The sequence below is a fragment of the Marmota marmota genome, unplaced genomic scaffold (genome assembly GCF_001458135.2).
Source record: "Marmota marmota marmota unplaced genomic scaffold, marMar, whole genome shotgun sequence".
In the NCBI taxonomy this organism is placed as follows: domain Eukaryota; kingdom Metazoa; phylum Chordata; class Mammalia; order Rodentia; family Sciuridae; genus Marmota; species Marmota marmota.
The window spans coordinates 80,325,248-80,340,932 of record NW_026000026.1 but is presented as its reverse complement, the minus strand read 5'-3'; the positions used below and the strand labels follow the sequence as shown (position 1 = coordinate 80,340,932).

The 15,685-nt window shown below is 49.8% G+C and overlaps 1 protein-coding gene across 1 annotated transcript in view; it reads right to left on the bottom strand.

The window, feature by feature from the left end:
* The window catches only part of Ppargc1b (PPARG coactivator 1 beta), a 32,045-nt gene extending 26,928 nt beyond the window's left edge, over positions 1 to 5,117 (bottom strand). The window contains exon 1 of the mRNA XM_048811878.1: positions 4,875 to 5,117. Coding sequence (XP_048667835.1) covers positions 4,875 to 5,102 — 228 coding nt within the window. The 5' untranslated portion in view covers positions 5,103 to 5,117. The remainder of the gene's footprint in view (positions 1 to 4,874) is intronic.
* Between the last annotated feature and the right edge of the window lie 10,568 nt (positions 5,118 to 15,685).

Genomic DNA, 15,685 nt, shown 5'->3' with positions numbered 1-15,685 from the left:
GCATTTCAGAAACCTGTCAAGGGCAACCCAGCAAATGTGGGGCAGAGCCAGGTCCTGGACCAAGGGCCCCACACACAGGTGCTCTGATCTCTGAGGGTGAGCATGCACAGCCCAGCCCTGGGCCAGAGGTGGGAGCAGAGATCACATTGCTTCCAGGTAAGCCATGGGGGCCTCAGTGGGGAACCCCTGCTTCCCAAGCCTGTCCTGGCAGAAGCACATGCTGTCACATGATGCCTCCCGCAGCACGCGTTCCCACCCCGGGTCAGGCTGTTTATCCCTTCCTCAGGAAGTTCATCTGAAATACACATCTCGTGACGGCCTTTTGGCTGCACTAAATCTGTTCCAAGCCTTGCAGCCGGAGCAGCAGCTGAGTAACTGGAAGGGGGGACACGGGGAGAGGAGAACAAACGCATTTGTAATTTTTAGAACAGAGCTAAGAATAAAAGAAGGGTCAAAAGAAGAACTTGACGTGGCCAGCCCGGCTCAGCCCTGGGGCTAGGAGCCCAGAGACTGTGGCTCTGGCATGTAATGAAGGCTCACCTGGCTGCCCCCATGCCCTACCTGCCAGCCTCCCGGGCACTCAGGCCAGACGCCCAGTGTTGGGTTCCCAGAACAATTTGTCCCACCTGATGGTGAGTTAAGATCTGGGAACTCGGGGCCCAGTGGCCATGTTTGGAGCTGGTCACACAGGGCTCTGCCACTGACAGGGTAACCCTGATCAGATTGTTCCCCTCGTCTAAATCTCATTCCCTTTCCCACAGAATGGCAAGATATGGCCCCTTCTGGTGTCCCCTGCAGGGCTCCAAGCAGGCCACGCCTGGAGTGGTGACGACAGCACCTAGCTCTGTGCCCTAGTAGCCGTTAGGGAACAGCCGGGTTGTTGAATGAAGGCATGAATGAACCGAACAATGAACAATGGCGGGAGACTGGGTTCTTCCGTGTCTCAGAGGCCAGCGTCTAGAGGGAAGCCATCCAGAAATGACATCACCGGTGCTGGATGGGATGAGAATTCCCACTCTTTCCCAGGAACTGCAGTAAATGGCCCAGAATTATTGTGGATTATCACACATATCAGAGCTGAAAGGGCTCAGGGTGATGTAGTGACCAGGCGTGTCAAACACGTGGCACCATACCACTAGGTGACCGTGGTGCTGGTGGCTTCCATGCCAGTTTCTCTCTCTTGACACAGGGCTCCAGGCTACAACTACTAATCAATCGTGGTCAGTGCTCCTGAGAAAACCTAGCTGCTACTCTTTGGGCTGGAGGGGCCTGAGACCCCAGGAAACAGATCTGTCAAGGTCATTAAGCAAGTCAGGGATGGAGTCAAGGATGAGAACCTGGAACTTAGAGCGCTAACAATGGTTTTCCAAGCGCCAGGCCCAGGGCAGAAATGAGTAGGAAATGGCAGAGACCTCAAGAAGCACCAACCAGGTTAGGTGAAAATAAAAATGACTAATGAAAGCCCAGTCCCCAAGACTGCTCAGCTTGGGAACAGGCCGGTGGGGCTAGAGGCGCAGAGTCAGCTGGGAAGAAAGGCCACACCTGCCCAGGCCGGCCCAGCTCCCTCCAGAATAGGCCATCCCATAGGCACCCTAAGATAACACATCCCAGGGAGCTGGCCACCCTCTTCTTTTTTCCCTGGGCCCATTAGCTCAGCTCTCCCTGCTCCGCTTAGAAGCCGAGTGCAAATTAATGGAGAGTTAATCAGCTGAGGGAGGATATTAATAGACCCAGCCCCACCCCCAGCCTTCCTGAGCTGATCTCAAGCTGGAGGAAAAGGAGCCTTCGAGACATGTGAGGGAAATGCTTCACTGGGGAACTAGAGTGGCTTGAAGGAATGGCTCAGAACAGCCTTTGGGCTGTCAGGGCTAAAAGAACACTTGGAGATCCTCCACTATCCAGGGCCTTTTACTGAGGCCAAGAAACTCAGAATTACCTCACCCCCATTTTTCTGGGGGAAGGTCCATGATCTCATCAGAGTCTAAAAGAACTCAGGGACTCTCCTTTGTCCCCAACAGATTAAAAGCTACTGATCCAGTCCATGTTCCCTCTTCACACACACATGGGAAAACAGAGGCCCACCAAAGGGCGCTACCTGACCAAGGTCACACAGCACAGAATGGTCCAACACCTGCTTCATCTAGAAATAGTTACCAAGTGCCCTTGTGCTCCAGCCCTAAGAACCCTGAGGCACACAGAGAAATGGAACACAATGTCCCTGCCCCCAAAAGTTGTCAATCTTTATAACTGTAGCTTGTTCTTCACCCTCCCAGACTGTTTCCATAGCAATAGTGCCACTCAATTGTTAGAACACAGCTCGGACGCAGGCAGCCAGGCGCGGTGATTCCCACTCGTCTCAGGGGGCCCCCGGATCCCAGCTCAAGGCTTTTTATTTGGTTTGGTTTGGCTTAAAATAAATAAATATATATATATTTAGTTGTTGATAGACCTTTATTTTATCTATTTACATGTGGTACTGAGAATCGAACCTAGGCAAGTGCTCTATGGCTGAGCGCCAGCCCCAGCCCATTCAAGGTTTTGATACTGGTTGTGTCTGACCTGTGGCAGGAAAGAAAACGCTACAATCGAGTCAGTGTGTGAGGGCCCCAGATGAAGATCACATTGTCCCACGGTCTGAAGACACATGTGTACTAGCTGGTCACCCACAGAGGAAGCCACTGCCCAGCTGCTTCAGGAGGAGGCAACTCTAGAGCCAGGAGTCGAAGGGTATGTTCACTGGATGACCACGTAGTAGGCCCTGACAGCGTGCAATGCCCAGGACATGACCCACAGTATGGACACAGACCCACAGAGTATGACGGCTGCGTGGGGGTGAGGGCGGGCCCTACGCACACAATCAAATGCACAGCAGGTGCACAGGTGAGAAATGGACAGAGCCGGCCTTGGGCAGAGCTCTGCCAGCTGGGAGGACCATCTTCCTCACTGAGCTGGGGCCCAGGGGCTATGTGGGGCTTACTTGGGTCTGAAGCCATTCCATGCAATACAGGACTACAGCAGAGACCTGCTGGGGGGGGCAGGGAGTCTGGCCAGAAGGAGTAGGGGGGCCAGTGCTGTCTAGGTGAGGACTGTCTCAGGAAGCGGTCAACACACTCTGCACATCAGCTCCGCGCAACTCGAAAGCATTTTCAGAAGTTGGCCTCCTAAAGAGGGAAGGAGCCACACAGGGAGGGCCGCATCCTTGGTGTTCAGAGAAGAAAACAGAGGCCCCGGATGGAGCCAGGACCTCGGCCCAATCCTGTTGACTCCTCACGGGCGTGGCAAAGGGGTTCAGTGTAGCAGTGATGGTATGGGCTCCTTGATTTTAGCCTTTTCCCTGACCCTTCCTACTGTGTGACTTTGGGCAAGTTCCTTCATGTCATTGAACTTCACTTTTCTCATCTGTAAAAACTTACAGCTAGAACAGCATCAGGGAAAATCTAGACTCTTGGCCTGGTGCACAAGATTGCATGGTCAGGCCCTGCCTAACTCTCCTGCCCTTTGACCTTCACGTGGCTGCCTCCTTCTCTTCCTTGGGAGGCCTTTCCTGACCACCAGCCTGCAGAACCTTTTCTATTCCTGGGCTCATTTCCTCTAGTTCCCTGTCACAAGTGACTGCAGCTGTTTCCTGGTCTGGGGAAATGCCTCCTGCCAGCCCGTGAAGTCCACTGATGGACACGGTGCCTGACACACAGGGAGTTGCGTGATCCTTTCTAGAAGGACTGGTAAAATCTGTCAGGAGGACCACCTGAGATGGCGTGTGGCACACCAGCAGGGCCTGTAGCACAAAGTGTGGTCAAGTTTCCACACAGGCACAGACAGCCACATCTCCATTCCCCAGTCTTTAATGGGGGAGAAAATATAAAGAATGAATCAGAAGGAAGCCAGCACCCAGCTTCAACAGGGCCCAACCTATTTCATCCCCTGCCCTCCATGCCTCACCCCCACACCCACGCACACAGAGCTTGCTTTGTCCCAGGCCACATATTCTTCCACCTAAGAGATCAACCACCGTGAGCCCCCAGGGAACGCAGGGTTGAGAGGTCTATGCACAGTGGTTCTTGGCACTGCCTTTTGTTAAGCGTACGCAGTGCCAGTGCCACTGTAGGCCCCACCTGGAAGATGGGGACAGCTGTATTTACAATTGAGAGTTGTCAGGAGAATTAAATGAGTTAATATATACACAGGGCAGTCCTACCACAGAACAGGTGCTCAAGAAATGTGAGTCCTTCTCAGAATGTCCTGGCTCAGAAGGCAGACTGGGTTTGAGTCAAGTTCAGCTACTGACTTAACTCTCCAAGCCTCAGTTTCCCTATCTGGAAAATAATGGCGCTGCTTCATGGGGGTTCAATGAGACAATGTAGGAAACAGACTTTGGAGCCCCCAGCCCCAGAGGGTATGACTCTGGGAGGTATAGAGGGACAGGTTACCCCAACCGTTACTTTCTTTTTTTGTACCAGGGATTGAACCCAGGGGGGCTTAACCCCTGAGCCACATCCCCAGCCCTTTTTACATTTTTTATTTAGAGATAGGGTCTTGCTAAGTTGCTCTGGGACTCACTAAGTTGCTGAGGCTGGCTTTGAACTCATGATATTCCTGCCTCATCCTCCCAATGTAAGCCATTGGGATTACAGACGAGCACCTCGGTGCCCGGCTCTAGCCCTTACTTTATGGAAGTGACAACACAGGCCAGATAAGTGGGTGAGAACTGGCCCAAGTCAGGTGCAGATCCAGAGGAAACAAGGTCTCAAGAGACTGGGTGGGCAGGAGACTCTTGGCATGAGAGGGTATAGAAGGTAATGCAGCAGGGCCAAGGACCTTGGGGGCAGACAGGAGTGCTGGCACTGTGGTGGGCTGGTGAGGCTGGGAGGGCCTACCTGGAAGAGCTCGGAGTCGTCGGGGCTGTACTGGCTGGGCTCAGTCTCAGAGGTCTCCGGGCACCACTGCAGCTCTCCAAAGCAGGTGGCAGAGTCAAAATCGCTGGCGTCCAGCTGGGAGAGGTCGAGCTCAGGAAAGTCAGCGCAGAGTTGCTCCTCCCCAGAACCCCCACCCTGCGGAGACAGGAAGGAAAAAGACAGATCAGAGCTGAGCACAGCTTGACCCATGCAGGGCCCTCCTACACAGGATGCTGCCAACCCGGACCCTTGGCCATGGCCAGATTTTGCCAAATGACCCAAAACTATTAAGATCCACCCCCCGCCCCACAATCATCAAATCTACCAGTAGCTAAGCCAAACCTGGGGGTACAACCTCCCTGGGGCTCTCGCTCCTCCTCCTCTGCACTCCTACACATCCCTCAAGCCCTGCCCACACGGCACCTCTTTCCTTTTACTGAAACTGTTTTGCTGAAAACTTGACTAGAGCCTGTAAACAGAGTTACTCCTTTATACAGCTGCCCCCACCTTCAAGAAAATTTCTTCTTTTTTTTTTTTTTTTTTTTAAAGAGAGAGCGAGAAGAGAGAATTTTTAAATATTTGTTTTTCAGTTTTTGGTGGACACAACATCTTTATTTTATGTGGTGCTGAAGATCGAACCCAGCGCCCCGCGCATGTCAGGCGAGCACGCTACCGCTTGAGCCACATCCCCAGCCCCTGCAAGAAAACTTCTTAAAGCTAACAATCCTCAATATTAATGAGGAAACAAAATATAGCAGCAATAATAGCTGACATTATTGAATGATGACCAGATTCTGGAGAAACACTCATGTTCTCAGGGACTTTAGAGGGTTATCTGTGATATCTAAAACACACAAGGCCACCCATTTCAGAAGGCAAGAGGCAAATAAAACCATAGCACCCCTGTATCCTGAAACACTGTAGAGAATAAGGCAGATCTACGGATCATCTCCGAGATAAATCAAATAAAAGACTAAGTTGTAGAATATCCACAGGAATATAATCCCACATGTATAAACAGAACGAAACAACAATCAAGCTACAGATTGCTCTATGCCGCATAATAAATATCCAAACACACCTGCCTGGCAGTGGGGGGTGGGGAGAAGGGGGTCAGTGGGACTCTGTAACAGCAGGTGGTCCCAGGACCAGTTATATCAGCATCACCTGGGAACTTGTTATGTCAGAAATAATGCAAATTCTCAGGTGAGGACCAGCCCTACTGAATCAGGGGCAATCACTTTCTCCCTCCATTTCCCAAGTTTAACTGTCACCCACAGAAGGGCTGCAGACTCAGAGCAGCCTTGCTGGGAGGCTGACACAGCAGTGGAACACCACAGGGACAAGGAGGGCTGCCCGGGCTGGCAGATCTGAGTCGAGATTTCCCCCTCCTCAGCCATGAGACTCTGGCAGATCCCTTCATCCCTCTGAAACCCAACTGCCTCATCTGTAGAATGGGGACAGAAACAGCAGTACCTGCCTTATGGAGCCAAGAGCAACTTACAGCCTGCTCCAGTAGGTGCTCAGTAAGTCAGCTAACAGTAATGACACCTAATAATGGTGACGACAACCACGATGATAAAAAAGGTGTTTCACGGCAGGCAGAGAGGGTGGGACCTGCCGCAGCAAAAAAAGAAAAAAAAAAAGGCAAATGGGTGACACTTAAGAGAAACAGGTTTTGCTCAGGCCTTTTCCTTAATTGTTCCCACTTACGAGACTTCATCAATTATGAATAAATGTATATTATTAGCTCAACTTGACACAGGAAAACGGCTTTTATCCAAATTTGGGTCAAATGTCTTAATTGGCATTTTGCAAGAGTCCTGCCTGTACGGGCAACATCACAGCCACATCCTCACAAGTGGCCCATCTCTGGCTTTCAAGCCAGGCAGCACTGCGCCCAGCAAGTCTCTGTCTACAAGGCCATACCCCACCCCTGCGCTCCACCTGCCCCTTCTTTCTCCAATCTACACACATTCAGCAGTCCTAAATATTAAGTTCTGAGTTACTGTGAGCTGGGCCCTGTGCCAGCAGCTGCAGCCAGGGGTGAAAGAGACACCACTGTCCTCTTGAAGCTCATATGTTGGGGGGACAGGAGGATGATATTAACAAATAATCACTTAAATAAAATGCAATTACAGTTGTACTCCCTTATCTGTGTTTTCAGTTGCCTGTTGATCCACTGTAGTCTGAAAATATTTAAAAGAAACTTCCAGAAATAAGCAACTCACTAAGTTTTACATGGGAGGGGGGGCATTCTGAGTAGTATGATGAAATCTTGAGTAGTTCTGCTCTGTCCCACCAGGACATGAGTCATTCCTTTGTCCAGTGTATTCATGCCGTATAACTACCCACCCCTTAGTCACTTAGTAGCCATCCTAATTATCAGATACACTATCACAGTATTGCAGTGCTTGCATTCAAATCCAAGTAACTTATTTTACTGACTAATGGTCCCAAAGTGCAAGAGTAGTGACACTGGCAACTCAGATACACCAAAGAGAAGCCATGAAGTATTTCCTCTAGGTGAAAAGGTGGAAGTTATCCACTTAATGAGGAAAGGGGGGGAAAAAAAACAAAAACAAAAAACCCTATGCTGTGGTTGCTAAGATCTACAATAAGAATGAATCTTCTATCTATGAATCTGTGAGGAAGGAAAAGAAATTCATACTAGTTTTGCAATTGTACCTCAAACTGCAAAAATTATGATCACTGTGCACAGAAATGCTTAGTTAAGATGGAAAAGGCATTAAATATGTGTATGTACGCATTGGGGAAAAACCAGAGTCCATAAAGGACTTGGTACTATCTATGGTTTCAGGAATGTATCCCCTGAGGAGAAGGGGGAACTGCCTTACAAATTGCAACTCCCGGAGGAATAGATGAACACTTCTGAACCTGGTTGGGAACCTGAAGACGAGAGGGAATTGGAGCTGCCTTACCCTGTGGGTCCCCAAGGCAACCCCAGTCCCCTGCAAGCTCCTGTCTGTCAACCACTTCAGTTATAAAGCACCATCACTCAACAGCTGCCCCCACCCCAGGAGACTTAGGCAGATCCTCTCCTCTCCTCCTGGAAGCTCTGTCTCCTTCACACCCAATCAGACTGAAAGGATGTAGCAGCTTTTGCCTGTTCTAGGCAGACATTTGATTTGTTTCTAATTTTCGGTCATTATGAGTTAAGTCTTCAATATTTGTGTGCAAGTCTTTGTGTGGACATATGTCTTTGTTTCTCTTGGGTAAATATCCAGGAGTGGAATTGCTGAGTTATTTGGTAAGTTTATGTATAACTTTGTAAAAATGACAAACTGTTCTCCAAAATGTTGTAGCACTGAACACTGCCATCAGCTGTAGGAGAGCCCAGCTGTTCCATACCCTCACCAAGACCTGGTATTGTCAGTTGTTTTAATTTTAAGCATTTATCCAGGGGGATGATGAGCAAAGGCACTGCAATATACAGACTCGGTCCCTTCCTTTGTTTGATGCCATCTTAGTGGGGGTAGGGGATCTCATCAATATTTCATGCAAGATGGGGAGCAGCGTTCCGGGGAGAGGAACCTGCAGGGGCAAAGACAGTAAGGACTAAGCTGGAGGCGTCAGTGAGGGGAAAGGCAGGTGGGGATGGGATCAGGGAGGGATTGTAAGGGATTTGTTTTTTCATTTGTTTGTTTGTTTGTTTTGGTACTGGGGATTGACTCCAGGACCGCTTAGCCACTGAGCCACATCCCCAGCACTTTTTATGTTTTATTTTGAGACAGGGTCTTGCTGAGTTGCTTAGGGCCTAGCTAAGTTGCTGAGGCTGGCTTTGAACTCACTATCCTCCTGCCTCAGCCTTGCTGGGGTCACAGACATGCACCATCACACCTGGCAGGATTGGGTACTACTCCAAGTGAGATGGGGTGGGGTAGCCCAGAGGCAGGAAATAGCTGAGGCCATTGGAGCCATCCAAGACAGGTTAGGCAGGGGCTGGTCATCACCTAGGGCCCGTGGGACACAAGGGAGGGCCAAAAGCAGAGATACAAAGGTGCCGGGCAAGAGGGGGCCTCCCTGGCCAAAAAAAGTCCCCCCATGATAAGCTCTCTGGGGAGCTCTTTCACTGTGCTCCTGGTTCGTCCCTCACCCCAGTTACTCAGAGTGGCTACCTTTGTAAATCTGTTTCCTGCAAATAACCTTAGAAGCAGAGTCACAGAATCAGACCAGCCAGGTGGCAGCAGCTCGGAGAGGTGACGGGGTAGAGGTTGGGGGTCATGGTGGGCAATTTGGGAGGTAGTGACCCTGCAAGAACCAGTTAAAGCTCCAGGCACACTCTCCCAAGATGCATGTGCACACACAAAATTTATATACAACTTTCAGGCCTTCACAGATGCGGCTTAAGAACCTCTGGCCTGGCTGATCTTCACTCTGCAGATATGGAAACTGAGGTTCAAGGAGGGAAATGGATTTGCTCAGGGTCATTAGTGAGTATCCTTCCCTTGAAACCATGCCATGCCTTCTTTACAAAATGCTCATAAATGGCCAAGACGACTGCACTTATTGATCACCCATAGGGGCTTGACATACTGCAAGTGTAACCAGCATGTGAAAACCAAGAAACCTCAGCTTCACGGCCTTGTCAATTAGGCCTAAGACCACTCTCTGGCTAGAAAGCATCAAGCACTGCATTAATGGTGATTTCTGGCCTTCTCTGTACTGGAGAGGCTTTTGAAGGGGTGCCTTGAGTGACCCAGTTCTCTTCAGTCTGCACTGAGGTCTTCTCGCCCATCCTGGCTGCTTTCCTCCCAGAGGCTCTGCTAGTGGGGCTGGGCGGGCAATGCAGGACTAATAGCCTCTCCACTCACGATCCTCCAAGGGCTGTGCTCAGCGCCACATGCGCTTCCTCTTATCAGTCTCAAACAACCATGCAAGGCAGGTGCTGCTGTCCCCTCGTCACTAGCATTACTAGTGGAGAAACTCCAAGATGGAGTCACTAGTGTTAGTACGCTAGGGCTGCCGAAACAAAGCACTACATCTGGGTGGCGTCAACAGAAACATCTTAGGCACAGCTCTGGAGGCTGAAGTCTGAGACCAAGCTGTCAGCAGGCATGGCTCCTTCTGAGAACCCAGGGAAGGTCTGTGCCAGACCTCTCCTGGACTTTTTTTTTTTGGGGGGGGGCAGTTACTGGGGATTGAATCCAGGGCACTCAACCTCTAAGCCACACTCCCAGCCCTATTTTGTATTTTTTAAATTTAGAGACAGGGTCTCACTGAGTTGCTTAGCACCTTGCTTTTGCTGAGGCTGGCTTTGAACTCACGATCTTCCTGCCTCAGTCTCCTAAGCTGCTGGCATTAGAGGCATGTGCCATGGCGCCCAGCTCTCCTGGGCTCTTTGATGGCAATCTTCTCCTGTCTTTTCCCTCTATTGGAATCTGCGTTTATCCAAATTTCCCATATTGGATCAGGGTTCACCCTAAAGACCTCATTTTAACCTAATTATCACTGTAAAGATCCTGTCTCCAAAAAAAGTTCCATTCTGCGGTCCTGGGCATTGGAACTTCAATGTGTCTTTTTTGGGAAGACAACTGAAAAGCCACAGCACCCCAGATGTCAGAAAGGTGAAGCTGAGATTCAAATCCAAGTCTTTTCTCTCCCTACAAGGCCATCACCCACATCCTGTTTCTGAAAATGAGAAGCACCATTCAAGGCCATTTATTCAGAGTTACAGATGGGGAGGTAAAACTTCAGACCCAAGCTGGGAATGGCCCAAGTCACATGGCAAGTTCATGGATGAGCGAAGTCGAGTCTAGGACCAGACGTGCTGCACTGTGCCCAGCTCCTACCAGCCTCTCACCATGTCTGCTGGTCTCCTGGTGCCATGCCTTCAGCAACACCATGCCCCCCCTATTTGAAAGGGCTGAAGCTTCCTCAAGCCAGGGAGATAAATGACCCTGGCAGGGGATTAATGGTGTTTCATCCAGACTCTCACATAAGTGGCTTCATTGGAAGCTTGTGTATCTTGTTGGAAATCGATTCCCTGCTTAAGAGAGAATGCATCTTCAGGAAAAATTGGTGGCTCCACTTTCCTGGCTGCAATCAGCAAATGGCCGAGCTTGGTGCCTGGTCCAGAGCCGATTTTTAGAATTATTGGTAGAAGGAAGCAGGAGGGGCGGGAGGGTGGCCCCAGTGGCAGCTTGGGTTCCAGACCTGTCCGGTATTCACCATGTGTCCTTCAGCAGGTCACCTTCCCTCTGGTTCTCACTGTCCCTCTGGAATAGAGAACTTTAAACTAGCCAGACCCTCTGGACCCTGCCTGCACACATCTTTCTTTTAATCCATCTCATTTCTGGGATCCACGGAGGCTTTGGGGAACTATTTTGGCAGAACTCAGCATCTAATGAACAGATCAATGAGTGACTTAATAAGTAAATTTCCAGGGGGAGGCAAAGGGCAGAAAGAAGGTCTTGAAATGGGAAGAAACCTAGAAAAGGTGGGCAGAAGGGCAGGCCCTGGCTCCGCTTCTGACCGAAGACTTCGAGATCAAGACATCAGCTTTCACTGCTTGTTTCTTTCTTTGTTTCTTTCTTTCTTTTGATACCAGGGATTGAACCCAGGGGCACTTAACCACTGAGCCACATCCCCAGCCCTTTTTCTATTTTTTATTTCGAGACAGGCTCTCACTAAGTTGCCTACGGCCTTGCTAAATTGCTGAGATTGGCTTTGAACTTGAAATCCTCCTGCCTCAGCCTCCTGAGCCACTGGGATTACAGGCATGAGCCACCACACCCAGCCATTGCCTGTTTCTAAATGCAAAGTAGGGATTTTTTTTTTTTTTAATTAATCATACCTTTCCCCGGGGCTCTTACAAAGGTAAAGTAACATAGGTTGGGAGCCCAACATGTGTCGGACACACCATGAATGGTAGTCACAGGTTGCTATGGTCTGACTGTGTCCCCACAGAACTCATCCCCATGGTAACAGTATCAGGAGGTAGGGCCTTTGTGAGGTGGGTGGTCAAGATAGACACAGCCTGGCCAAGTGAGTCTGAGTAGATACCAAGAATGGCTGGAGTGTCCGTTGGGACAAGGGGGCTCAGTTGGTTGAGTTCCACTACTTGTGAAGAGCCTGCCTGAAGAGGAAGCCAGCACGGGCGACGTGGAGAGAAGTGGGGAGAGGGGGGGCTTCTGACAAAATAATCTGTCACTTGTCACACTTGGAGCCAGCTGTGCTTGAAGCCAGCAATTCTCTGTGCTTTGCCATTAGGAGAGCAAATCAATTCCCTTTCTAGATTTCATACCAGTGGGAATTTCTATCACCTATCAATGAAAACATGATGACTAATTTATCTCTCCCATTAGAAAAAAAAACAAGATTCCCACTGTCTTCTAAGTTAATACAAAACTGCTAAAGAAGATTCCAGAAGGACAGTAGCAAGAGTAGCTGAGCTTAGTCCCCAATGAAATATTAAACAGCATCATCAGAAATAGGACTCAAACCATGCACATAAAGTAAAACTCCAGGAAAAGTTGAAGAAAGGAGGGGCTCTAAGCCCAGCCTGAAAGGACCAAGCACCATGAACTCGGAGATAAACCAGGTCACTGGAAGGGCATCCCCTCCCCCACCAAAACTCTCAAGACTAAAACCTTCAACCTGGCACTCAAGACCCCTTCCCCATGGAAGCATCTGGCCTTGGGCCTACCAAACCTGGTGATGGTCAGTCTTTTACAGCAGATCCCGAGCTCCAGCCAAACAGGTACCTGATCAGGGTTTGGTTTAAGGTAACCCAAGAAAAAGTCCCCAGGTAAGAATGAGTCCTCCTGTTCAGAGAGCAAGATGGGCCATGCTCAGAACTAGGCCACTTGGCTGTGCCTGACCTGGCCAACTGTGAAGGAGCCAGTCACCAGTGTGCAGCTCTTAATGATAGGCAGAACAAGAGGGAAGAAGCCTGGGTCCCGAACACCGCCCTTGGCCTCTATCTGTCTTGGGGTCCCAGAAGACTCAACTTGGAGCTCATCTGGCCTCTGGCCATGTTGGGAGTTTTCTGTTACTTGCAACCAAACCTAATCCTATCCAGGTCCCCTCAGACTTTGGTACAATGCCTACCATCTCTTACCCGACCAGCTGGTTGGGTTTACCAATGCTCTCTGTCCTCCCATCCACATCCTTCAATATATATGGCACCCACCAGCGGGCCTGCTCCCACCAGCTGAGCTGTCTGTGTACCGGGAGCGAGTACCCATTTATTACTACAATCACAAAATTCAATTAAATTGTTTAAACACAGAAAATATGAGGACAAAAGAAGAATTCTCAATGAAAACTAAGTAGAAGGCTGTGGAAGGATCCAATAAACTTGAGTTGCTAACACAAAAACCTGCTGTCAGATTCTTTGTGGATGAGATCATGGTGAAAGATTAGGAGACACCTGTAATCATCTAGGATTCTGCGCTCACACAGCTTGACCAATGTCTAGTGAGTTCTTGGTCTGTTGGCATAAATACTCAAACTGGAAATTGGAGCCCTGGCACTGTGGGTGTGGACCCTGCAGGAAAAATGACTTAGAATTTCAATCCTGGCACCACAAAGAGTCCTGTACTGAAAGACCAGCAAAAAATGAACGTGCAGGTCATAGGCCTTCATTAAGATGATGTTAGGCATTAAGTTCTGTGATTCAGTGCTTTACCTGACCTTTTCCCAGGAATTCCTCTCCCCAGCCTCCCCCTGACCTCCCAACTACAGTTCCCCTCTCATCAGATAAGAAGGTGCCGATTATACAGGATTCCAGCCTTCCTAGCACAGGAAATATAGCCTCAGGCCAGACTCCCGGAACACAGCGGGGTGTGGGTACTGGAATTGTCTGCAGTCACTGCAGTCACACTTTTAGAGACCAGTATCTTATTTTGCAGATGATGAAATGGAGGTTCACAGAGAGGAAAGGAGGAGTCACCCAAGATCCACACAGCCAGCTCCTGGCAGGCTCAGGACAAACTGGGATCTCCCATGTCTCCTGTCCAAAGCTCTTTCCAAGGCCAAGTGTGGTGGCGCACGCCTGTAATCCAGCGGCTCTGGAGGCTGAAGCAGGAGGAGCGGAGTTCAAAGCCAGCCTCAGCCATTTAGCAAGGTCCTAAAGCTACTCAGTGAGACCCTGTCTCTAAATAAAATATTAAAAAGGGCTGGGGATGTGGCTCAGGGGTTAAGCACCACTGGGTTCAATTCCTGGTACCAAAAAACAAAACAAAACAAAACAAAAAACCAAAGCTCTTTCCAAAATGACAGTCCACTCACTTTCTCAACCGCTGTGGCCCATATACCCACATTAGATTCACACCCCCCACCTCACCCCACCCCACCTTAAAAGGTGAGGGAAAAGATAGAAAAGGAAGAGTCCTGGGGCAGCTTTATTTTCTTGGTCCTCTTCTTCTCTGCCCCTGTTGCCCCCAGGCAGCCCCCATCCCACAGGGGTCCGAGGCCTTGGGGTTACCTGAGGTGGCGCAGCTCCAGGATAGCCTGGCAGATTCCAAGACCAGCCTGCTCTCCTCTGGCACTGAGGTCTCAGAGGGCACCCCCTCTCTACCTTTGGCAGAATGGATCCTGGCATCTGACCAGGCTCAGGAAAGCGATGGTGTTTTTAAACAAGTAAAGGTTGAATTATATTCTGACACAAGTGCAGGGCGTTTGGGGGGCTGCGTGCTCTGCACATTGTGTTTGCCTGCACTTACAGTCAATTTTAGGCACTTGAACTCAAGGGCCTCTTGAATTCAAAGGCGAGTGCCGGAAAGGCACTATAGCTGCCGAGTGATGGGCAGGTAGAGTGGGCAGGATCCATGCAGCCAGGGCTGCCCTGGCCCTGGCTCTAATGGCTAGTTACAGGGTGCTAAGGCTCTGCGTCTGCAGACCAGCCTCCTGCATGAAGTGCTGTGGGGCCTCAGCCCTGGCCCAGCCCTCACCTCCCCAGACAGCTCCCTTATCATCCCCAATGAAGTGTGGCTCCCACGTGGGCTTCCCCGGCCACTGGACCCAGCTCTGGCTTCCCAACACCCTGCTGCAGTTCCCTCATTTTTCACCTGCCATTCCCTGAGATTCCCTCCACTGGCCCTTTCACTGTGTTTTAAATTGTGAGAAACAGCCAGGCGTGGTGTTGCACGCCTGTAATCCAAGGCTTGAGAGGCAGAGGCAGGAGGATTGTGAGTTCAAAGCCAGCCTCAGCAACAGTGAGGCTCACTAAGCAACTCAGTGAGACCCTGTCTCTAAATAAAATACAAAATAGGGCTGGGGATGTGGCTCAGTGGTCAGGGGCCCCTGGGGTCAATCCCTGGTATTAAAAAAAAAAGTGGGAAATACACATATACAACATGAAATTGACCATTTTAACCATTTTAATAATTTTTGGCATTAAATACATCCACACTGCTGTTTGCTCATCACCACCATCCCCTCCAGAATTTTCTCCCATTTTAAATTCATCTACTTGTTTATTGTTGGCTCCCTCAACCACACGGCAGAGGCCGTGTCTATCTTGTCCCCTGGGGTATCCCCAGTGCCTGGCACACAGTAGGTACTCAATAAAGATGTGCTCAATAAACCTAATGAGTGCCATGTAAACTGTCAAGGGAGTTACACAGAAGCGAAAGAGCACAACTGTGGGAACTGTTTCCATATAGCCCCAAGACAAGGTCAATTGCCTGGTAGCCTCAGTTACCAGATAACAATTTCATGTCTTGTCAAACTCTACGGGGACAGAACCGCTGAGAGCTCCTTTTCTCTCCTGGTTCTAGACCCCTCTGCGAGGTCAAGAATGAAGACATACGATCACATGAGCCACC